The following is a 24,810-nucleotide window of genomic DNA, read 5'->3' on the forward strand; positions in this document are numbered from 1 at the left end:
CAAATTGCTTCACATATAATGGTTGAATCAGTTCACAACTCCACCAACAGTTCATTAGTGTCTCAATTTTCCCACCTCCCCTCCAACATTTGTCATTTTACTTTTCTGTCCTATTAGCCAATCTAATAGGTGTGAGGTAGTACCTAAGAGTTGTTTTAATTTGCACTTCTCCAATCAATAGTGAATTAGAGGGCCTCTGTGGGCTCGGGATGTCGTGGCTCTGGGAGTCGAGCAGGGTCGCAGGTTGGGTTGTTCCAGATGCTAATGTCCCCCTCTGTCTTTCCATGCTCCAGGCTGAGGGTCCCCCCACACCACAGGCAGGAAGATGGTGGCCACAAAGAAGATGAAAAAGTCGCTGGAGTCCATCAACTCATGCTAGGCTACAAACAGACCCTGAAAATGATCAGACAAGGCAAAGCCAAATTGGTCATCTTCATGTAGGCAGAAATTTGGGGTCAAATTGATCGTGAGTTGTCCCAAAAGAATGACAAGACTCAGTGACTCAGTTTACCAAGTTTTATTGCAATGCTGTGAGTGATCACAGGGAGAGAATCAGAAAAGTGGAAAGGTATCTCTCAAATTAGGAAAGGAAAGACAGTTATATTTATAGTATGGATAAGTTGATTATCAGTCTCATTATAATCTCCACCTTGGGGAGGTACAGGGGAGGTCTTATCCTAATTTGGAGTTCCTGGGGTCCTAAGCCAACCCCTGAGGCGGTACTTTTCTGTGTGGAGGTGTTTTTTGGGGTTTACACATCATAAGGTGAATCTGGGGACAAATTTGGCCTTTTCTGACAATGTCTCTTTCTGTTTCCCATAGCTAGTTTCAAAATATAATCATTTTTCTTTTATTTCTAGTCTGAATTTCCAAAGGCTGTCATTTTATCATTGTTATAGTTTTCAGGTCTCCTCAGCCTAGCTCCCTCTGTTCCCATTATGGGTACTGATTTCTGTGGGTAAGAGAACTTAGCATCCTGACTTGTAAGTTATCCTTTAACTGGGGTCTGACTCCCTTTTGGAGCTAATATCTGAATTAAAGCTTGGGTCTTAGGTTTTTCTGTTAACCCTTTTTTTTACCTCCTACATCATTCTTGGCCAACAACTGCCCAGCCTTGAGGAATTCAGAGATTGAATATTACACTATGTTGGCCAAAACTGGCATACATCACTACAGTGGCAACAACATTGAATTGGGTACAACATGTGGGAAGTACTACAGAGTTTGTACATTGGCTATCATTGATCCAGGTGATTCTGATATCATTAGAAGCATGCCAGAACAGACCAGTGAAAAGTAAACTGTACAAAAGTATTCTTTAATAAACTGGCCAAAGTTTGTTTTAACAACAACAAAAAAATAGTGAATTAGAATGATTCTTCATATGTGTCACAGGAGGAAGGTGGTGGTTCTTAGGTATTCCTCATTAAAGAATTAAACTCTCGAACACAATCCAATTAGAATTAAAGTGGTCTTTTATTTGGTGTTAGAGAAAGTGGGAAGTTAAAGACTTCACCCCTCAGAGAAGAGGGCTTAGAAACATCCTCCTCCTCGAGTATAGATGGGGTATCCACTTGAAAACTGGGACATTCCCTTTTGGGGTGGGGTGGGGAAAACTTGGATGCTTGTCATATTCCTGAGAGTCAAGGGGGGATTCTTTTGAAATCATGGCCCTGACCTTTGGGGTTATGTGGGTCTCCTATCTCCAGTCAGGTAGTAGCCACACCTAATTGACTTTCCAGCTATAGAATTTTATCTCCCTTTACTTATTAGGTATGTCTATCCTGATATATAGTTGGTCAATCTAAACTTTAATAATCCCTTGATTCCGACATATGTCTGTTCTGTTATCTGGTCATCTTTGGTTTTGCTTCTCACAGGAGAAACTTTTTCTGATTTATCCTAAGCCCCATGTCAATATGGCTATAGATAGCTCTGATTACTTCATCTTAAAATTGACTGTTCATATCTTTTGATCATTTATCAATTAGGGAATGGCTCTAGTAATTTTGACTAAGTTCTGTATATGTTTGAAAAATGATGCCTTTATCAAAGAAACTTGCTTCAAAAATTTTTTCACAGTTACTATTGCTAATTTATTAACCTCCATCCTATCTCCTCTCCCAGCCCCTCCCTTTATTCTGTTCTCTCTCCTTTCACCCAGTCAATCCTCAAAAGTGTTTTGCTTTGGACTACCCCCTCCTCCAATCTGTTCTTCCTTCTATCACCCACTCCACCCCCTCTTATCCCCTTCCCCTCCTACTTTCCTGCAGGTTAAGATAGATTATTTTTTACATAATTGATTGTGTATGTTATTCCCTCTGAGTCAATTCTGATAAGAGTAAGGTTCACTCACTTCCCCTTACCTCCCCCATCTTTCTTTCCATTTCATAAGTTTTTTCTTGCTTCTTTTATTTGAGATTTACCCCATCCCACCTCTCCTTTCCTTTCTCTTTCTCCCAGTGCATTCCTCTCTCATTTTTTTTTTTGTTTTGTTTTTAGATATCATCCCATCACATTCAATTCACACCTGTGTCCCCTTGTTGTGGGAATGCAGTGGAACCCCAAGAAACCTAAAGATCCCCGCCCCCAAGGAATCCTTAAAACTTTCCCAAGGGAAAAGCAGCTCTGTCTCCCACCTCAGGAATAAGGTGTGGCAGAGCATGACCCAGTTAGCTGATAAGCAATACCAAGATCTGCAAGATGAAATGCAGGATATGGATGGATGCTGCATATACTACTCATACCTCATGATTTAAAGATCACTTCTCAGTTACCTTGCCCTTTCCTTCCCTTTGTTTGTAAACATACAAAAGACCAGGTCTCTCTTACTCCAGTGGGGCAGTTTTCCATAGTGATCTGTTTCCCCATCATGTATTGCTCTCTCCTAATAAATCTCTTTTTATTTTACAAGATTTGTGATGAGCCTCCAATTCTTTGGGTGAGCTAGACCCCCCCCCTTCCAGGTCACAAGTCCCCCTAACATTCTGCTATATATACTCCTTCTAACTGCCCTAATAATAAGAGAGTTTTTAAGAGTTACAAGTATCATTTTCCCATGTAGGAATGTAAACAGTTTAACCTTTTAAAAATATCTTATGATTTCCTTTTCCTATTTGCCTTTTATGTTTCTCTTGAGTCTTGTATCTGAAAGTCAAATTTTCTATTCAACTCTGGTCTTTTCATCAAGAATACCTGAAAGTCCTCCTTTTCATTAAATTCCCATTCTTCCCCCTGAAGGATTATAATCAGTTTTGCTGGGTAGGTGACTCTTGATTGTAATCCCAGTTCCTTTGCTTTCTGGAATACCATATTCCAAGCCCTCCAATCCTTTAATGTAGAAGCTGCTAAATTCTTTCCTTCTCTTTAAAGAAATAGTGACCAGGAAGGCAGCTTAAATCTAAATGTGAAGTCATTTCCCCTACATTAGCATTGTTTAGAGGAATTGATAAATATAATTCTAATCTAGTTCTCCTTGAGAGCAGAGTGGCCAGCATTGTGGCCCTACCCTTAGGTCCCTTCCAATTGACTTGGGCCTAAAATCCATTAGAAGGGTTTTTTCCTATTAGAAACGAAAATCAAAGATGCAGCAGAGCCTGGGAAGCTCTTCCTGTGAAAAATGATTAATCTCAAGTCTAGATTGATCAACTAGATATCAGGATAGACATACCAAGGAAGTAAGGGGAGATAAAAGTTTATAGCAGAAGCCAAATGTTGATCAGGTGCCCTACTACCAGACTGAGCCAGGAGACAGATAATTCCAGAGGTCATTTTGTCATATCAAAAGTTCTATAGACCCCAGCTCTCAGGAATGTGAACAAGCATTCCCCCCACCCCACCCCCCATCCTGTAACCTATGACCCCAGAACTTAGGAAATGTAATACCAACTATTTTAATATCCCTGACCCAAAACTGTCAAGCTGGCCTCTTCCCCGCCACCCCCCCCCCAATCTCTCCTCTATAAAAAGCTTTACCCTTCTGATATGGTGGGAAATGGGGTACGGGTTGGGGTAGGAGTTGGGGTTCTTGGGGATTCCTCTTTAAAGAATTACACCCTCTTGCACACAAAACGTAGTTAGAATAAGGTGATAGTTTATTTAGGAGCAAGGGAAGGGAAGGGTGGGGGGAGGGAGACCATGAAAGAAATCCTTGGACTTTTCTTGGGGAGATTTGGCACAAAGCACATGGCTCAGAGGTACCAAATCTCCTCTAACAGGAGACCGGAAGGTACTTTTATAGATGACTGATGGGGGTGGACCATCTGCCCGTGAAAAGTTCCTTTAGTGAGAGAGGACCATCCCCCACTGCTGGTAGCTGGGGGAATTGGGTGAGCAGTGGAGGACCATCCCCCACTGGTAGTGACTAAAGGAATTGGGTGAGGGGTGGCTACAGATCCCTCTTCAGAACACAAAGGCCGAAGCCACACCCAAATATATCTCCCCAGGGTAAGGGAGACCAGAATGAAGGGTAGGAATCTCAAGCTAGCTCAGTCCGATTTGGTTCCTCTAGGCGTTATCTGTCCTCTGGTTTAGTTTCTCAAGGAGAAGATTCCTCGGTGTGCCCCAGAGAAATTCTGGGGTGCTCTGCGCCCCATGACATCTTCCTCCCTGAGAAGCTATCCCTAACTTCCCTCTTAGTCACCTTCCCTAGCACCAAATAAAGAATACTTTAATTCTAATTGGATTGTGTGCAAGAGTGTAATCCTTTATTGAGGAATGCCTAAAAACTACCACCTGTCACCCATTATACAACTAGGAATCAAAGTCTCCCTTGGAGAGGGGTTGGGGAGATTCCCAAGATAGTTTTCAAAGTCTCTTGGGAAAACTGCCTTTAGAAAAAACCCATGTAGACATATGTATAACTCAAATGATAAACACACACACACACCTTACACAAATAAGAAAACCAATTTGGAAATGTTATAACTTGTCCAATGTTATATACACAATTAAGGGATGGGCTAGGGAAAGGGGTAAGGAAAGGGAACAAGCATTTATATAGCATCTACTATGTTCTAGGCACTATGCCAAGCACTTTAAATATGTCATTTGATCCTCACAACAACTTGTGAAGTAGATATTGTTATTATCCCCATTTTACGGTTGTGGAAAATGAGCTGAAGAAAGGTCAAGTCACTTGACTAGGGTTACAAAGCTAGTGAGCATCTGAGGGCATATTTGAACTCAGGTCTTCCTGACTCTAGGCCCAGCTCTCTGTCCACTGGGACAGTTAGGCAATATTTTGTCAAAGAAGTTTATTGCTTCTTATGAAATATTCTATTAAAGGCTTTTTTTTTTGAGGGGGGTGGGTAGTTTGGATCTTGGTAACCATTTTTGTGTTCCAGCCCAGTATCTTTCTATTACAATTTTCTTGCCTCTCAATGATTGAATTTTCTTAGACTAGTTCAGTAAAAACTATATTATTCATCACAGTATCTAAGAAAACTAGAAAGTGACATTTCTGATCTAGTAAGCAGGAATTAATGACACTAAAATTCACCTGTCTTGTCAATAAACCTTTAAAAATGTCCAATAAAAACACAAATTAAAGTTGTCATATAGCTTTAGCTTAGCAAAATAAACTTAGAAGGAAAAAATGTATTTTAATTAGAAATAGAGAAAGCTTGAGGCAGTTCTGAAAAACAGTAGAACAATAAGCAAAGTACTTGGTTAAAAATAATCAAGCTTAGAGAAAAAAAAGGAAATAGAAATCTGAAGTTGCCTTTGGATCTTTTAGTTTTGCAGAATAAACCTAGAAACTGAATCAATTTTTCTTTTCAGATCAAAACTTGTTTCTATAGGTTGAAAGCAGGAGGTTCAGAAAGCACAGTAAGCTTCAGAAGTTCTTGGGAATGAAAGCTACAGGAGTTAAAAGCCTTAGCATCTGCTATCGTCCTACCTGCTTCTTTTTTCTTTATTGTCCTTGCTTGATTCCTTCATCTCATGAGAGGCAGCATGATTTTGTGAAAAGGGTGCTGCACATGGAGAAACGTGGATTTGGCTTCTGTACTTATTAGCTGTGTGACCATGTGTAACTCGACCTCTCAAACCCTAAATTTCCTCATCTGTAAAATGGGGATAATAGTGCCTAAAAATATAAAGCAGAAGTTTATATTTTATCCCAGAGGCAGTAAGAGTTAGTTTATTGAGTTGAAGACATCTTCAGTAAGTAGGACGTGGACACACCTGATATGGGGGGAAATGGGGTATGGGTTGGTGGGAGTTGGGGTTCTTAGGAATTCCTCTTTAAAGAATTACACCCTCTTGCACACAAAAGTAGTTAGAATAAGGTGATAGTTTATTTAGGAGCAAGGTAAGGGAAGGGTGGGGGGAGGGAAACCATGAAAGAAATCCTTGGACTTTTCATGGGGAGACTGGCATAAGGCACATGGCTCAGAGGTACCAGATCTCCTCGAACAGGAGACTGGAAGGTACTTTTATAGAGGCCTGATGGGGGTGGACCATCTGAAAAGTTCCTTTAGTGAGGGAGGACCATCTCCCACTGGTAGTGATTAGAGGAATTGGGTGAGGGGTGGCTATAGATCCCTCTTCAGAACACAAAAGCCGCAGCCACACCCAAATTTATCTCCCCAGGGTAAGGAGACCAGAATGAAGGGTAGGAATCCAAAGCTAGCTCAGTCCGATTTGGTTCAGCTTCTCTCTCTAGGCGTTATCTGTCCTCTGGTTTAGTTTCTCAAGGAGAAGCTTCCTTGATGTGCCCCCAGAGAACTTCTGTGGTGCTCTGCACCCCATGACACACCTATTTAACACATTATTCTTTGTGGATCCATTAGCTTAGACTGTTTAGAAGGATTGAGCTTTCTCTTTTTTGTGGGCCTATAAAAAGGGGAGAGTTGCTGAGTCATTCCCTTTATTGTAGGAGAGATCAGGGATATGAGAATAGGCTTTGGTTCTCCTAAGGGCTGACCAACAATCCTATTCTTAGTCATAGAGGTGGTTCCAGTTGGGGCTCTGTAGATTCCTGAACCCTGATTTGCAGAGGTAAAATCAGAAACACAGATGCTCCAAATCTTGTGGCTTGAGGGAGAACAAATGAAGCAGAATTCATGAAATGGAAATTTCTAGAGAGAAGTGATATTTAGGGAAGCATAATTCCAAAATTTAGCCTTCTGGAGAGAAAGGGGGGATTTCTTGATAGTGCTAACTTCTTGGATAGAGAAAAATTTCCTGGGAACCAGCCTTCTGGAAAGGGAGGAGGGGAATTCCTGGGCATCTTTTAGAAGATTTGGGTACATATAGGACCTAAAGCTGGAGAAACAGCAGGAGAGTCTAAGCCACAATATAGGTGAATAAGAGAGGTGTGCTTTTTGTCCTTTACTATTACTTTTCATAGATCATAGACTTAGACCTCAGAGGATGACAGTAGGTACAATTGGAAGGGTTTTATCTGTCTAGCAATCTCAAACTTTGCTTCTGGAGAAATCCAACCAAAAGTATAGCTGCTTTGTAGGGCCTCACTAATAAAAGGAATTACTATACTGTTTTTCCTTCCCAGGCAAGTGCAATCCATGGTGGTGCTGAGTCTGGAGTAGTGATGTCAACTCAAATATAAACAGAAGGGGAAGGTGGTGTTTGAGGTGTATTAACTTAGAAAACCTCATATTAACATCCCCTATGTTGTATTTTTATTTTGTTAAACAATTCCTAATTATATTTTAATCTGGTTAAATTTTTAATCTGGTTTAATCTCTGAGTTTTTTAGGCAATGAGTTTGACACTGGAGTAGAAAGTCCGGTGGAGAATTCACTAGGGAGTGAAGAGAAATGAAGTATTTGGGAGCTACTGTGAATCCTTTGTGCTTTTTTGTATTTTCTCTGAGGGTAGAATAAAGATTGTCCTGTATGTGCTGGCACCCTGAGTGTTGTACAAAATCATAATCTTTTTACCTTAGTCTGTGGAGACTCAGGGACCAGATATCTCTTGTGGTCTTCCAGAAAGAAGTCCCAGTCTGGATGATATGAATCAAAATGATTTTCATGGGACTCAGAACCTGGGGTGCTTGGTCATAGTTTACCAATAGAAATTTTACACCAACAAATCAGATGAGATACCTTTTGACTGTAACATTAAGAATAATAGGGATAGGTGGAAATGTAGGAGAAGAGAGATATTAACATATACTTTGTGGAATGAATCGTATTCACATGACTTTCTCATTTTAAAAATCAAGCTTCCATTAGACTGGTTTAAAGATGGTATTTCACTTTGGTGAAATTTTTCTAAAAATTTCTATTTTTTTTTCCTACTGCTCATTTTTCTACTGAAGCACTTAGAAAAAACCCCCAATTTTAGGCTACATTAAAGTGCCACAAGTTTGCAAAGGCATAAACCTTAATAAAATATATTGATAGAATTAAGAGCAGCTGTTTTCTGGGCAGGTATCTCTATAGAAAGAGCTAAAGGATGACAAAAATCCCAGGAGGAGACATAGTACTAAAAGTTTTACGGGAAGGAATCAGATTTGAAAGTAGTTGTCCTCAGTATTGAAATTCTAACTTAATTCTTAGTGTCAGTAGGAAAATCAAAGCTGCAGCCCATTTTAGAAGGATTCTATTTAATCACTATTGTATGGAGGGTTACAGATTTCCTTCTTTGTTCAGGCAAGTTTTGGCCTCAAGGTTGATTTGCATAGCCCAGGCACAGGTCTCCATTTACATCAACTTAGATGACAAAATTCTATAGCTATTTCCAGTATTAACTCCATACTCTCCTTCAGGCATGGTACATTACAGTTGAATTGGCCTATTAGCTATTCCCAGTATACAATATTGCATTTCACACTCCCATTCCTTTCATAAGTAATTCTTCATGACTGGAATTTCTTCAAACCACAGGTCAGGTGCCATGTCCTACTCAAGGCTTTCAATTCCCCTCAGTTTTTAACACACTTTCCTCTTGAGCTTGTTTTGTATATAATTTAAATTTACTTGTTTATGATATAGTGGGAAAATGGGTACGGGTTGGGGTTGGGGTTCTTGGGAATTTCTCTTTAAAGAATTACACCCTCTTGCACACAAAACGTAGTTAGAATAAGGTGATAGTTTATTTAGGAGCAAGGGAAGGGAAGGGTGGGGGGAGGGAAACCATGAAAGAAATCCTTAGACTTTTCATGGGGAGATTTGGCATAAAGCACATGGCTCAGAGGCACCAAATCTCCTCGAACAGGAGACCGGAAGGTACTTTTATAGATGACTGATGGGGGTGGACCATCTGCCCGTGAAAAGTTCCTTTAGTGAGAGAGGACCATCCCCCACTGCTGGTAGCTGGGGGAATTGGGTGAGCAGTGGAGGACCATCCCCCACTGGTAGTGACTAAAGGAATTGGGTGAGGGGTGGCTATGGTTCCCTCCTCAGAACACAAAGGCCGAAGCCACACCCAAACTTATCTCCCCAGGATAAGGGAGACCGGAATGAAGGGTAGGAATCCCAAGCTAGCTCAGTCCGATTTGGTTCCTCTAGGCCTTATCTGTCCTCTGGTTTAGTTTCTCAAGGAGAAGATTCCTCGGTGTGCCCCAGAGAAATTCTGGGGTGCTCTGCGCCCCATGACATTTACATGTTGTATCCTCTACTTCCCCCAGGAAATTTTAAGTTCCTTGAGGGCAAAGATTGTTTCATTTTTGTATTTGTAGCCAAAATACCTAGCACAATGCTCTGAACCCCATGGGTACTTAATAAATATGTTTTGAATTTAATATTAAGAAACTTCACATCACTTTATGTAACAACTTTACTGAATAATTACAGAGATTGTGTGAACCAGTAAGCATATAATATGGTAATTAAAAAAGAAGCACAGACTAATAAAAATTCAATCTGCAACCAGTGTATTTGATTAAATGATTTCCATTCTTCCTAATTACTGGAAAACTCCAATAATATGGCTTATTTTTGGAGGAAAATTACTACCTATAGCTTTTTGAACTATCAATGTCTATAGCTTATAAAGCAACATATTAGTCAGAAGGAAAGACTTAGATTATAAATTACAAAATGAAACAAAGTACTATTCATACTTATGAATGTAGCCCTCAACCCTAGGTAAGACATTAATGAAAAAGAAGAGATAGCTTGATCTTTACCTAAGAAATCCTGTACATTTCCCCAGGAAGCTAACTTGAGTTTTTATGTGGATGTAAACAATTAAGGATAGTCCATAATGTCCTAGTTATACAACTACACAAATAGTGATATCTGCAAATATTGCATGAGTCAATTTCTTCCCAAAGAAAATAAATATGTAGAACAGAGGAAGAGGCTAAACTTTCTAATTCTCAGGCTCAATTATTCTTTACCTCTTTAAAACACATACACACACACACACACACACACACATATTCAAAAAAGTATTTCCTTCAATGTTCATAGCATACTATACAGAGAACAGATCAAATATAAAAACTTCATTCACTTCCGTCATTAAATAAAAACATCAATATACAGATAAAGGAATGTTTATGATATTTGTGTAAATTTCTCAAGCCAGTTTTGCCAATTCTCCATCATGATGAATGCTGTTTCTTAGTACTTATTTATGCTCAACTATTTTTCACATCCCCACTGCAAATTTTGGTTTGGTGGAAATTAGAAATAGCTCAAGATATTTATTTTTCTTTTCAAATTAGAAAATGACTTTATCCTAGAATTGAATTTTTAGAATCTTTAAGTTGGTTGAAAAAATACATTTCCAATGAAAAACATCATCAAACATATTGCTGGTGCTGCAATATTTTTTGTATGTTAATGTTTTTATTTTCATATAAAAAACCAAATTTTAACACCATGACTAAAACTTTTTTACATGGTTAAAAATAACCACAGAACATCAATAATCTGTATCATGCATAGACAAAAGAAAGAGAGAGAAGAATGATCAAACACTATTTGTTTGCAATTGTTCTAGTTTTCTTTTTAGTAGATTGTAATTTTCCTTGGTTCCTGGTGCCAGAGGGTCAAGCTTCAGAGAGACTTCATAGTATTTCTTGGCTAAGTCAAAGTTTCCCCAACGGTGGTAAAGCACAGCTGAAACAGCAAGGAGCAGTTTTTATTGGAAGTCTTTCTGCATAATTTGCAAAACTTTCAATCATTTGTTGAAAAAAAAAACACCATTAAAATACATCACAGCAATGATACTTTCAAAAATCACTAGACCTAAGAAAATTCTCTGTAGCACAAAATTTACTTTTACCTTAATCACCTTCAGTAATGATACTCTCCTTTCTAGATACCCCCATGTCTTTGAATTGGTCCCCAACACTAAATGGAACACTAATACTTGGCTACTGCAAAAAGAATAAGAGGGATTATATTAACAACATCAAGGGATTATGTTAAAGCCAGGGCAAAATATAACAAACTTTTCTTAAGGCTAGTGCTGAATTTCCTAGATTGTGCTAAAATTCTGATCTCTTTTTGGTTTGGGCATGTGGTTATTTTTATCGTTGCAATAAAGTATTATGGATTTATTTTTCAGTCAAGGTTTCTCTAGCTATCTCTTGGCACCATAATATCTGGCTGTATATTCTGTCAATTGAAGGACAGGGACTTCAAAAATAACTGGGAAATGAAAAAGTAGAGAAAATAATCTACATCTTGGGATTTGGTTCTAAAACTTTGTTGTTGGTTCATTTATATAATTTCACATTTAGTGTAACTAGCTCTACATATGAATTAAATCTTGGAATGATTTGAAGAATAACACAATGTTCCAGTAGCACCAAAACACCTTCCCTACCCTGAGCCTTAAATGTGTGGCAGAAGGTTTCTTTTAATGCCACATCCCTATTTGAAAGCAGTCTCTAGAAGCTCCCACTTAAAATATACAGAGTACCTGGGAATGATGAGACCTTAGCTTGTTACCCATTAACAGAAAGAACAAAACATTAAGTTTTGATGAGTAGCCAGGGAGGGTAAGACTATTCAGAGTATGGAGAGAGAATTGGAATGGTGGTCTATAAAAAACTCACTAGATGCTTGAGTAGTAGGGACTAAAGAAGAGAGAAGGTGGAGAATAACTGGGACATCCAAGATGAACTGTGCATATTTTACAGTTTTGTGTAAACTGGCATAAGTTCCAAACATGCTGAACTGTAGCTATTTAAATGTTGGAGAACCATTCAGTGCCAAAGTCACCTGATCACTTTGGTACTGTAATATATAGCTAATATGACCTAATCTACTAGAGTAGTTCGTGATTATTCCATGATGGGGTCCAAGGTAGCAAAGACAGAGAACTAGATCTGATCATTGTTATCCAACAAACATAAGTCTCTGAATCAACACAGGTTATATTCTAAAGCTTCCACAAAAGTCCTACTCTAATGCCTCATTGCAGCATGTGGTTATCTAGGTTTTCAAAAGCAAAGCCAGTCACACCAACTCTAGTAGCTTCTATTATGCTGGAAAGGCATTAAAGATGTATTCCTTGATAGACTTGCTTGTCTGAGGACCAGCCTAAGTGTGGAGAGGAATCATTGTGAAAACCTTTATTACTTACTTGGTGATGAATTTCTCACTCCTGGCAACCATGGCCAGGTTTAAAAATCTGAAACATTGGGTTGCAAAAATGAAATGAAGGAAACCTAATGAAGGAAATACTTAAGCATGAATTTTTGACTTTCTGTTTTTAGAGGGCAGCACAGACAAGTAAGTTTAAAACAATCAGCCTTTGAACACTGCTTTAGTAGAAATGAACTTACTTCATTAGGAACTACACTATAGAAAGAGTCATACTGAAAAAAGTACCTTACCCAAATTGCCATGGTAACTTGCAGCATTTGGATTGGCCTTAATTGCCTTGAGGAATAAAGCTTCAGATTCCTAAGTAAATAATTGAGATGTCAAAATGCAAGATACTTATATGGGTCATTTAAAAGCATATTAATGATAATAGGTATTGTATTTCTTGCTTTCTCAATGGGTAGGGGAGGAGGTAGGAGGAGAGAGAAAGAATTTGGTACTGAAAAAAAAAATTAACAGCACTAAAAAAACCCAAAACACATTAGCCACCATGGTCTATGGTTTGCAAACTTATTCTTTACCCTATCACACTTATATCCAGACCAACATCACTCTTCTACAAAAAAAAAAAAGGGCCAAACAACAACCAAAACCTGCCCCCCCCCCCAATATGCCAATGATAAAACAATACCATGAAAAAATTAATGTGGTGGTGATAGTGTTGGCTGAAGCATTAAGCAGAAGAATGATAGTAACTGGGGCAGCTAGGTGGCGCAGTGGATAGAGCACTGGCCCTGGAGTCAGGAGTACCTGAGTTCAAATCCGGCCTTGGACACTTAACACTTACTAGCTGTGTGACCCTGGGCAAGTCACTTTACCCCAACTGCCTCACTAAAAAAAAAAAAAAAAGAATGACAGTAACCTCAAAAGTAATAGGGAAGTAAGGAAGAGGGAAAGATGAATTCAGTTTTGGACATGTTGAGTTTGAAGTGTCTATGGAATAACCAGTTCAAGATATCCTATACGAAGTTGGAAATATGAGACTGGAGGTCAGGAAAGAGATTGAGACTGGGTAAAAGGCCTTAACACCATCTAATTCAGTATTTCTTGATGGGAACAAATTAAATTGGCTATGTTTTCATGGACACTGCTGTAATTCCTATGTAACTTTCCATACTTTAGAACAAGGGTTCTTAACTTTTTTTGTGAGTCATAGACTCCTTTGACAGTCTGGGGGAAACCCTGGAGCTAGGTGGTGTTGTGGATAGAGCACTGGGCTTGGAATCAGGCAGACCTGATTTCAAGTCTAGCTACAGAAACTTGCTGTCTGTGTGATGATGGGAAAGTCATTTGACCCGTTTGCCTCAGTTTCCTCATGATTGTTGTGAGGATCAAATGAGATAATATTTATAAAGTGCTTAGCAGAGTGCCAGGAACATAGTAGGTGCTGTATGTTAAATATTATTATTATTTTCAGGATGTTTTTAAAGGCATAAAATAAAATACATTGAATTACAAACAAAACCAAATATCTTTAAATACGGTTTCCAAAATACTGTCTTAAAAAGATTTTGCTGACCCCAGGATATGAACCCCATTTTAGAACATTACTATATACTGTTGGGTGTGTCACTGACTTTTTTTGGGGGGGGGGCGGGGATGCTTTGTACCAACCAACCTTAGTCTTAGTAAAAACCCTTTCTAAAGCTAATTAAGTATGGCTAACTAATTGTTATCAACTGATAAGAACAGGAAGTACAATAGTAAGGGCTTTGGAGCTATTTTGAATTGTAAAAATTGGCCTCATAGAACCTCAAAGGAAGAATTAGCCATCACCTTCTGGGGACCCAACTTTTAAGTGTGAATAGCGCTGGGAGATTACCTCCAGAGCATGTGATACAAGTACAAAACTTTGTTTTAAAGTGAAGAATGAGTAAACCAATAAAATCTTAATCAACTTTATACAACTGCCAAATTAGTAGGTTGTAGCCTCATTATCTTCCCTTTATAAAAACTAAAGACAAGTCACTAACAACTCAACCTTGGTTTCCACATCTAAAAAAATGAAAAGAATAATATCAGTAATATTTACTTAATAGCACTGTTGTAAAGTGCACCTCAGATTTTGTATATAAACCTAAAGTGCTATATGTGTATCAGTTATTATAATAACAAAAAATAATTAGTGATACCTACAATGGATGTTGTAAGAGTTCTGAGGATAGTGGCTGAATTGGTTTAGTCACATGCTTTTTGATATTTATAGTCATTTAGCGTTATAGTTTGTGGTGAAAGGATTCTTTCCAGAATTCTCATTCTCATGCCATACTATGACACAAAAATAAAAGCCTATTTCATAATAGAGTAAAACAATACAAGGAAAGTACATGATCAAATAGCATTATCTCATTTGTATTTGTCAGTAAATTTATTATTGTTTTTGTTGTTTAATCATTTCAGTTGTATCTGATTCTTCATGACTCCATTTGGGGTTTCCCTGGCAAAGATACTGGAATGGTTTGCCAATTCCTTCTCTAGCTCATTTTATAGATGAGGAAACTAAAGCATACAGTTAAGTGACTTGACCAGGGTCACATTAATAAGTGTCTGAGGTCAGTTTTGAATTCAGAAAAATGAGTCACCAGGCCTGGCACTCTACCCACTGTGCCACCTAGCTGAGGAAATTGCACACCAATTTTGTATTATAATAACACATGTATATTACGTATAAAATATGTAGATGTGTAATATGTAATAATATAAGAACATATGTACATAGAATATATGTTCACAAAATTCCAAATTCTTAACTAGTAACTATTTAATAAATGCCACAGGACTTATGTGCCATGGTTCTAGGGTCACACAAATATTATCATATGAACTGCCCCAATGGATTCTCCAAGTAAAATTCCTTGCAACAGATTCTTATTTCTTCTCTTCTGTATTATCTTTTCTCAATGCCCTGTATATTTATTTTTGTTTTGTTTTTGGTTTTTGTTGGGCAATGAGGGTGAAGTGATTTGCCCAGGGTCACACAGCTAGTAAGTGTTAATTGTCTGAGGTCAAATTTGAACTCAGGTCCTCCTGAATCCAGGGCTGGTGCTTTATCCACTGCGCCACCTAGCTGCCCCACATATTTATGATGCAAAATGTTTGGGGAAATGTGAGAACTGGCTTCTGGCTCTTGGCTTAAAAGGTATTTTAAATTTCATCTAAAGAAAAAAAAAGTAAGGTAGAAATTAAAAGAAATACCGCTTATATCACAAAGCAAGAAGCTCCCATTTATAGGTGGTGAGATGATTTAAAAAGTCAATAGGATGATTATATAAGCAATATAGTGAAAAAATTTACTGTATTTGGGCTTCTGGGATAAAACCAACACATCTTAACACAAGTAGCTAGATGGATGAACCCAAACAAAAGCCAGAAAGTATTCACCTTTTTTTTTTTCTTTTCTACAAGTATGTTTTGACAAAAAGTCTATCTTCTGAGCATAATCCAGAAGAATTAAAAAAGCAGTGACTCTATCAGTCACAAGTATGAAAAATAGGGCTAAATTTACAATCATGGTAGAAAATTGAGATTGACTGGAATATTTCCTAACTCTAGAACAGGGCAGAACCAGTTAGTCAGTAAACATTTATCAAGCATCTGCTATGTTCCAAGCACTGTGCTGAGTGCACAGTGCCTGAAAAACAAAAGGAATCATGTTTAAAAAAATTGACTTATGACTATGCTGCAGAGGCAAAAAGAATCAAATAAAAAATACTATGAACTGATGACTTTTTGTCCACTACATTAATTATCATGGGGGAAAACAAGATGAATACTCAGTCATTGAAACAGAAGATGACTTTTTCCATGGAAAACGTAAGGTTGGTGTACTACTCTGAGAATGGAAGCTTAACTGGTGGCAGGATTCAGGGAACTGGCTCTAGAGCAGGGGTTCTTAAATAAGATACATCAAAGTTAATATGTTGATACTGTAACTTAATACAACTGGTTTCTTTGTAATCCTACATATTTTATTTTGTGTGTTTCTAATCATTATTCTGAGAAGAGGTCCACAGGTTTCACCAGATGGTCACAGGGGTCCAAGACACAAAAATGGTTAAGAATCCTTTTCTAGAGTCATTGTACCTGGGTTCAAATTCTGCCTCCAAAGCTTGGTATCTGTATGATGTCAGGCAGGTGATTTAATTTCTCTGGGCCTCAGTTTCCTTATCTATGATAGTAGAGGGTTGGGCTTTTTCTGAGGACCCTTGCACCTCTGGATCTATGATCTTGTGACCATGACACAACCTCAGTTTGCAGTGTGCTTTGGATTCATATTTAATGCCAGGATTGGTGCAAAAGGGTTGTGTGTTGCGTGTGTGTGTGTGTGTGTGTGTGTGTGTGTTTCTAAAGTGAGGAGTCTAAATGGTCACAGTTACTCTATCATGTACCTCTTATGAGGAGAGTAAGAAGCAATCGTAAGTAGGTCATTTATGCATCCTGTGTTGTGTTATGATCTCTGTGTAAAAGATGTCACCCATAAACAAAACCCAAAGCCCTGGCTGATTTGGAAGCAAACAAACCCAAGCACTCTCATGCCAGAATGGCCCAGCTGTTGCTACACTATGAGTATATATCCTACTATCAGTAAGATACATTTGGAGAGAATCCTTTAGGACACACAGATTCCTCTGCAACCTGGCCTTTTTTGAAAATGAGGACCCGTATCTATTGAGCTGCTTTTTTCTTTTAATGGCTCTTAAACTACAGAACCTTCTTTGTTGTGTCTATTCTCTTTCAAGCAGAGGTAGTGAATTCTGACATGAAAATACATAGACTTATTTTTCAGCCTACAGATTTCTCCATGGGACAATTTCTTCAAGGAAAAAAAATTGAGTATGCTCTATCGAGTGCACCATTGTCCAGTTACCTGTAGACAGACTCCATTCCTAGGACTAATTTCTTTATTTTAATTTTGGCTTACCTTTGGATTTCACTATGCAGAACTAATATTTATAGCTTTATGCTGTTGTTAATTAGAAAAACCTACTGAACTATAGTTTACAAACCTTGTATTTTTGAGATTTCCCCAGTACGTTTGCCAATGAGAACATAATAGAATGATCATTGGGTATTAATTCTAACGCCTCCCTTCCAACTGCTTCAGCTTGGGCTAAGTTACCTAGCAAAAAGAACAAAATGAGTAACACCTTAAAATCTTTTATTGGCATTTTGGTCTATGTACAATTAAAAAATAATGTGTATTACAATGTTTACAAATAAATCAAAACTGCCCAAGGAAAACAAAAGAATTTATTTGGTTAAGAAACTTCAGAATATGGATCAAAAGATAAGAATAGGGCCTGGACCTTTTATTTCACTGTTATGGGTAATTCCCTTGTGAGGAATTGTAGTAGTGGAACTTCCTCTACTAATGCAGGTGGGCATCTTCTAAAAACTTAAAAGAATTTCCTAGAGTACTGAGAAATAGTTCTGGCTCTGTGGCCTGCTCTCCTCTCTAGGCTATACTGCACCAAAAGAACACTAAAAAGCAACACACAGAATAATTAATGCGGAAGACCACAAACAACTTTTGATTAAAGCATATTTTATAGTCTTCAGCAGTAATATGAATGTTTCCTTACAGAAGCTAGTTATAATCAAGGACTTAGAGTAGATATCAAAATCACAAATAAGTCTTTCTCAATAATACTACTCTGATGGCTTTGAATATACATCTAGATATATTCCATTTCTATTTACCTAAGACACGTAGATCAACCAACATATGTAACTCAACAGACCTCTTTGTTAGCTTGTTAAAGAACTGCCAAATTAACTTAATAATTACTTTAGCAATAACTGACTGATGAAAACTATGTGATTAGATCATCTTTTCAGTTTTCTCAGCTGCTCATGGTTTTTCATAGTAATGCTTTATTGATCTGGCATCAGTGGGGAAACCACTTGGGCATCATGGGTGAATAAGCCAAATGACTGAACTGGCACCTTTAAATTACCAAAGAAACAAAAAAAGGATGGAAAATTTTCTATTTATTTATTTCTATTCTATTTATTTCCTTTTCTTCTTATTGAGAGCATACTGACCATCATCTAACCTTTTCTTGATTAATCAGGCTCACTGTGAATATACAATCACATCAACAGTTAATCATCTTAGCCTACTATGTTTTTTGAATTTATAATTTACTTCCCCCCCTCTCCCCCTTGCTATCAGGTTAGGGCCATATGCAGAAATCTTGTAATAATGGGGTTTTATGGAATACATAAAACATGCTGGGAAATTGGGCAACCCCAAATATGTCAATGACCCCAAAAGCTATATTTCAGTTATGGACTTTTATCAGGCTTCCAGCTATTAATCTTTACAATTATTATTATTGTTCCTGACTTTGACAGAACTTCCCAACCCTTCAAATTTCCTATGGACTAGGAGATCAGATTAAGCCTGTTACAACTGTGTCTAAAATAGAAAGAACAGACTGAGTAAGGGACCAAGGGACTCTCATGAGTAAAGTGCACAAGCTGGGTATGTCAATTTTTGTAACATTTTTTTTGGAGGCAGGGGGACATATATTTTTATTTTTTGGTTGCTCATAGGACTTTTCCTTTCTGATGGTTTCTTTGCCATGTCTGGATGGATGACTGAAATTGTCAAATAAATGAATGCATTAGCCTTAAATTTTACAATACTACAATAGCATTTTAGTTTTCTCAAAATTTCTATTTTACATGGTTTGAGGAATCAGATAAAAAAGAAAAGTGCATTTAGCAAACATTTATTTGATTAATCTGAAAACTTTAAAAAAAAGAGCAATCTATAGTAGTAGTAGTAGTAGTAGTAGTAGTAGTAGTAGTAGTAGTAGTAGTAGTAGTAGTAGTAGTAGTAGTAGTAGTAGTAGGCCAGTCGTGGACAACCATGGATCAGCACCTTGAAGAGCCACAGGCCACAGTGTGGCTGTGCAGTCCGATATGGGAGCCGCAGCTCCTGTGGCAACGAGGACATCGGAAAACTGCGCTCTCTGTTATGTGACATCCTAACTATGTATTATTATTTTGAACTTCCCTTCCCCAAAGTTCAAACATATTGTTAAAAATTACTATACCTGTGTTATCAAGCAGAATGATCATGTTGTTCCAAGCCAAAGTGTGCTCTGGTTTCAGAAAAGTAGCATTTCTCCATGCATTCAATGCATCTAGGGGACGATTTAAGTCTGCATACTAAAAATAATGCAACAATTTAAATGAATTTTTCTTGTTTTTATTCCCCCTTTTTAAGATTATGTGACTAGATAAAAATTTATTAGACTAAAAAAAATTTATTAGACTGAATTTTCCAAGTAGCATTTAAGATGAAAAAAAAATCCTATTTAATGATGCTATGTTTAAAAATATATATTCACATTATAGAAAGAGAATCAGTTGAAAGCCTGATTGAGTCCTACCTTTTCTCTCTTCCTCACCTCCCATATATATATATTGCAAAGTGTGAGATTTCTACCTCTAACATATCTCTCTCATCCATCTTCTTTTCTCTTATCATGACAAACCACCTTTGTTCAAGCCCTCATTATCTTTCTCCAGGACTATGGCAATAGCCTCCTAGTTGATTTCCCCATTTCCAGTCTCTTTCTTTGATAGATGTAATTCATCTATCAAGTAACTTCTGAACTGATATTGTAATACATAGGTTTGACTATGGTATTTAAAGTACTTCACAATTTGCCTCCAGTCTCCCTTTCCAGGTTCACTGTCTATTACTCCTTTTAGCACACTGTGTTTCTACTAAACTGTTCTACTTGTTGCTTCCAGAAGTGGTCATTTCCTTTCCTGCCTTTATTCCTTTATATAGACAATGCTATATACCTAAAGTGTTCTCTTTCATCACCACTGCCTCTTGGAATCCTTAGCTTCCTCTAAGATTCATCAGGGATTTTAGCTCCTATGCAAATCCTCCCCTAATCTCCCTAGTTGTCAGTGCTCTCTTCGTCTTCATAATTAACTTCTATTTCTGTTTCCATGTTGTATTCCCAGTGAAATATAAGTTCCTTGAGGGTAGGGTAAGCATTTTAAGGGTTTTTCTTTGTATCCCCTAGTACCTAGTGTGTGCATTTGTGTGTATGTGTGTAGACAGAGTAGGTGTTGAATTCAATGGTGTGGGGAACTAACAATGAAAATAGACAATTGTTAATAGAATTTGAGAATTTAACTTTGGGTGGGCTACTTAGTGGTTAAGTTATTTGCTCATTGTCAGAACCCTAGAAGAAACTCTAGAAATTAGTCCAGGTGAAGAAACTGATTTTGTCAGTTTGTCAGAGATGAGACAGAATGAAGTCTTCCTCATTCTGAGGCTGGCTCTCTATCCACTAGCACCTGCAGAGGAAAGGCTTTGCATGTAGTAGGCATTTTATAAATGCACGTTGAATGAATATTTGTTGAACTGATTCATTACTAGTTTCTTCCTTTTCAAAGTATATAATAATATTTAGAAAGTAAATCAACTTTGTGCTTTTGTTAAAAGTTATTTTGTCTAGTTACTAGTTGATGAATCTTATGTTTTGTTGTTCCCTTTTGACTATACTAAAGTGAAAAAAACAACACCAGGGTTTTATATTAGACATACTTTCTATTCCCTATGGAAAAATCTTATAAGGTATGGTTTGAACCACACCTCTTTATCTTCTATATTCACGCTCCTTCCAATTTATAATCTGGGTGCCTAAAACATATTTAAATTAAAAATTCCTTTTTTGGGGGGTGGGTGAGAGGTTTTGTATTTTATTTTACTTTTAAATCAGTCATTAGAATTCAAAATGGTTGTTTTTTAATTAGCATAACTGGTAAGCAAAACACCTAGAAAAAAAAAAGATGGGTTTCTTTGATTCTCACCCCATGCCCTCTTTAACTAAGTTCTAATAAGGGCTTTATCTCAATGCAATTTTGCTTCTTTAACTCTGGTGAAGGTGCCAGTGATGGTAATTTATCAGGATTTAAGGATGGTACATATTCTACTACAAACTGTCCAGTCTGTCTTCCTTTCATGGGACAACAGCAACATTTTGACTTGCCCTGTGACCTTCATAGCAAATAAATGACATATTATGCAAAGGAAAAGAAAAATTTCATGAATTATGGAGACATTTACGAACTACCATTTACTTATGCTGTCAGATTTTTTTGCATGGCTTTACTTAGAAACTAAAGCAACAGCATTTCCTCCCTTACTTGACAGAAATTAGGTGAAAAGTTCAAAAGGAAAGGAAGTAATGTAAACATAGGTATCTCAATTAAATCAGCATTTACTTTCCTTTCTGTGTCACATGGGCATCATAATTAATCCTTCCACCACATCTTTTCATGAGCAAATGGTAAGCAAAATCTTGTGTGCTCAGTCAACTGGACTGAGTCAGTAGGACAAATCAATAGGACAAAAGCCACTATGATACCATTTATTAACATGGCGAGGAACAAACTTATTTTAGAATTTCAAAATGCTTAGTACATGTTTTAGTGTTTATTAAAGTAAAGCTGAGAGCAATGAGGCTGAGTCAGGTGAAATTCTGGTTTTGAAGCACTATACTATATAATCTCAAATCTTAAGCATTAATTCAGCAACATGGGGAGTGGATAGAGTGGTGGATTTGATATCAATGTTTGTTCCTACTTCAGAGCTTACTAGCTATGTGAACCCGGGCATGCCAAATAACCCTTTAAGGCCTCAGTTTCTTCACCTGGATTAATTTCTAGGGTTCCTTCTAGTTCTAAATCTATGAAACTATGAACTTCCTTTTTTACTGCTTGGCTTTTTCTAGATCACAGCTTTCTAGAATGGGGGCATGAACCAAATCATAGGATACTTCGAGAAAATATTAGAATATACATTTTTTATTAAAAAGAGAAAAATTAAGCTTTGTTAATACAAAATATAGAGATTGACATTGATTGGCACCTTCATTCTATCTGTGTATCAGATGGTCACATGTTCCACACAGTATGCAAGGCATCCTGAGGGAAGAAAAGAAGTTCTACAAATGGAGGGATTGACTGGTGTTCAACAATCATTTGTTTGTTTCAAGAATACTGGGATGTATTACAGTTTATGTGTGCCTGGTTAAGTGGATTTATGCACTGTATTATTTACTTTTTTTTTTTTTAATTTTAGTGAGGCAATTGGGGTTAAGTGACTTGCCCAGGGTCACACAGCTAGTAAGTGTTAAGTGTCTGAGGCTGGATTTGAACTCAGGTACTCCTGACTCCAGGGCCGGTGCTCTATCCACTGTGCTACCTTGCTGCCCCCTTCAGTGTTTTTTTTAACCCATTTTAAAAATATAGAAATACAACACCTAATCAGTTTGAAAGAACAAGTAACTGACACGATGAACATGGAAATTCTTTAACTGATTTTCAACAAAAACCTTTGTATAATTGGTGACTAGAATTGAAAACTTAGAATCATGTTTTAAATAAGCAAGGTTAATTGTATACTTCTGTCATTTGAACTGCATATCATCTATGTAAAGTATCTTTAGATTCCAGTTATGATAAACAGTAAAATCAATGAAAAAATAATTTGAATTTAGAATCAGAACATTGAAATGCTTTATCACAAAGTGTTAAACCTAGAGTTTAAAAAATATTTAATCACATTGTTTTCATTAAAAACAGGTACAACGGGGCAGCTAGATGGCGCAGTGGTTAAAAGCACCGGCCCTGGATTCAGGAGTACCTGAGTTCAAATCCGGCCTCAGACACTTGACACTTACTAGCGGTGTGACCCTGGGCAAGTCACTTAACCCCCATTGCCTGCAAAAAACAAAAAAAACAAAAACAAAAGGCACATGGATTCAAATATAGGAAGTTTATCATTGATTGACCTTACTAAATATTATTATCAATAAAATTATTTATAACAGAATAAGCATAATATAACAATATAAGCTATATACTACTAATTAATATCATATAACACAACATAATATGATATAATATAACATAATATGGACTATTATTTAGTAAGCATAAATGGTTTTTATGCCATTAAAATAAAATTTTTAAATGTTTTTATTTCATCTATCTCATTTTAAAAATGTCTAGTTTTATGTTCTATTATATATATATGTATAAAACACAAGTTCAGTAGTACATATGTAGAAGTTGTAAATAAACATATATATTGGGGGTATATACAATTATTGTTTACTAATAGGGTATCATCTTCAAAAAAGCTTGAAGGCCAGTGTTGTGGAGAATGACATTCCCTACTTGTGTTGATCTGGATATTAGAACTTATAAAAAGTCTTGAACATTTATTTAATTTATTCCACAAAGGAATAAGAAGTTCCAAGTCATTATGTCTTCCACATAAGATTATCTAGGAAATTAAGTATGTTATCATGGTAAAAAAATTCACCATCTTTTGGACAACCTTGTTTGGGATGACCCTCTCTACACTTAGCTAGTTTGCTACTAAGATACAATAACCAACAGTCTACATCCAGGCTTTTACTTGGAAGTCTTTTAAAGGACATGACAGAATTCCTGCTGTGCTGGAATAGCCTTTGAGAACTCTGTTACTTCTATAACATGATGAAGCATCAAGCTAGAAGCTTTTGTGGAATACAGAGTGTATAGAAGAAAAATCTAAGAATACTTTTGGGGAAAATATGTCAAACATGACTTTTTTTTTTTGCTGGACAATTGGGGTTAAGTGACTTGCCTAGGGTCACACAGCTAGTAAGTGTTAAGTATCTGAAGCCAGATTTGAACTCAGGTCCTCCTGAATCCAGGGCTGGTGCTCTATCCACTGTGCCACCTAGTTGCCCCAAATATGACTTTTAAATGTAGTAAATAGGGAAGGTTTTGTATAGGGGATAGATGATACTATTTTTTAAAAAATGAATTTATCCATCAACTAATCCATTAAAGATATTTGCTCTGAACAAATAAAAGTTATTAAGCAAGAGAAAGCAACAAGTTTCTCTCAAGGTGTTTCTTCTGGCAAAAGAATAGTTAAAGAAATGAACTTTCAAGTTATCAGGCTTCTCTATTTCACAAAGACTTAAAAGTTTTTAAATGATAAAAATTAAGCTTTGATGAGATCTTAAGTTTAGCTTTGATATTTTAAAAAAATTTGTCAAGAAGACAAAAAACACAACTAAACAATGCAGAATAAAATTTTTAAATAATAAGAACAGTTAGAAGGAGGAAACAGATCATTTTACAGTTGCATAATTAATAAACAATATGTTAAATATAATAGATGCTTTTCTAAGACAGGCAGGCACTTTATACATAGTAGTCATAAAATAGCTAGATA

General features: G+C 36.9%; 1 protein-coding gene across 2 annotated transcripts in view; it reads right to left on the reverse strand.

The window, feature by feature from the left end:
- Nucleotides 1-9,593: 9,593 nt before the first annotated feature.
- Nucleotides 9,594-24,810, reverse strand: part of TMTC4 (transmembrane O-mannosyltransferase targeting cadherins 4) — an 87,319-nt gene continuing 72,102 nt past the window's right edge. For both annotated transcript variants that reach the window (XM_043998096.1, XM_043998095.1), the window contains 4 exons: nt 19,601-19,715; nt 17,543-17,655; nt 12,767-12,836; nt 9,594-11,039 (listed from right to left, as the gene is read on the reverse strand). In XM_043998096.1, coding sequence (XP_043854031.1) covers nt 10,891-11,039; nt 12,767-12,836; nt 17,543-17,655; nt 19,601-19,715 — 447 coding nt within the window. In that variant the 3' untranslated portion in view covers nt 9,594-10,890. The remainder of the gene's footprint in view (nt 11,040-12,766; nt 12,837-17,542; nt 17,656-19,600; nt 19,716-24,810) is intronic.

The sequence above is a fragment of the Dromiciops gliroides genome, chromosome 3, assembly GCF_019393635.1.
Source record: "Dromiciops gliroides isolate mDroGli1 chromosome 3, mDroGli1.pri, whole genome shotgun sequence".
NCBI classification, from domain to species: Eukaryota; Metazoa; Chordata; class Mammalia; order Microbiotheria; family Microbiotheriidae; genus Dromiciops; species Dromiciops gliroides.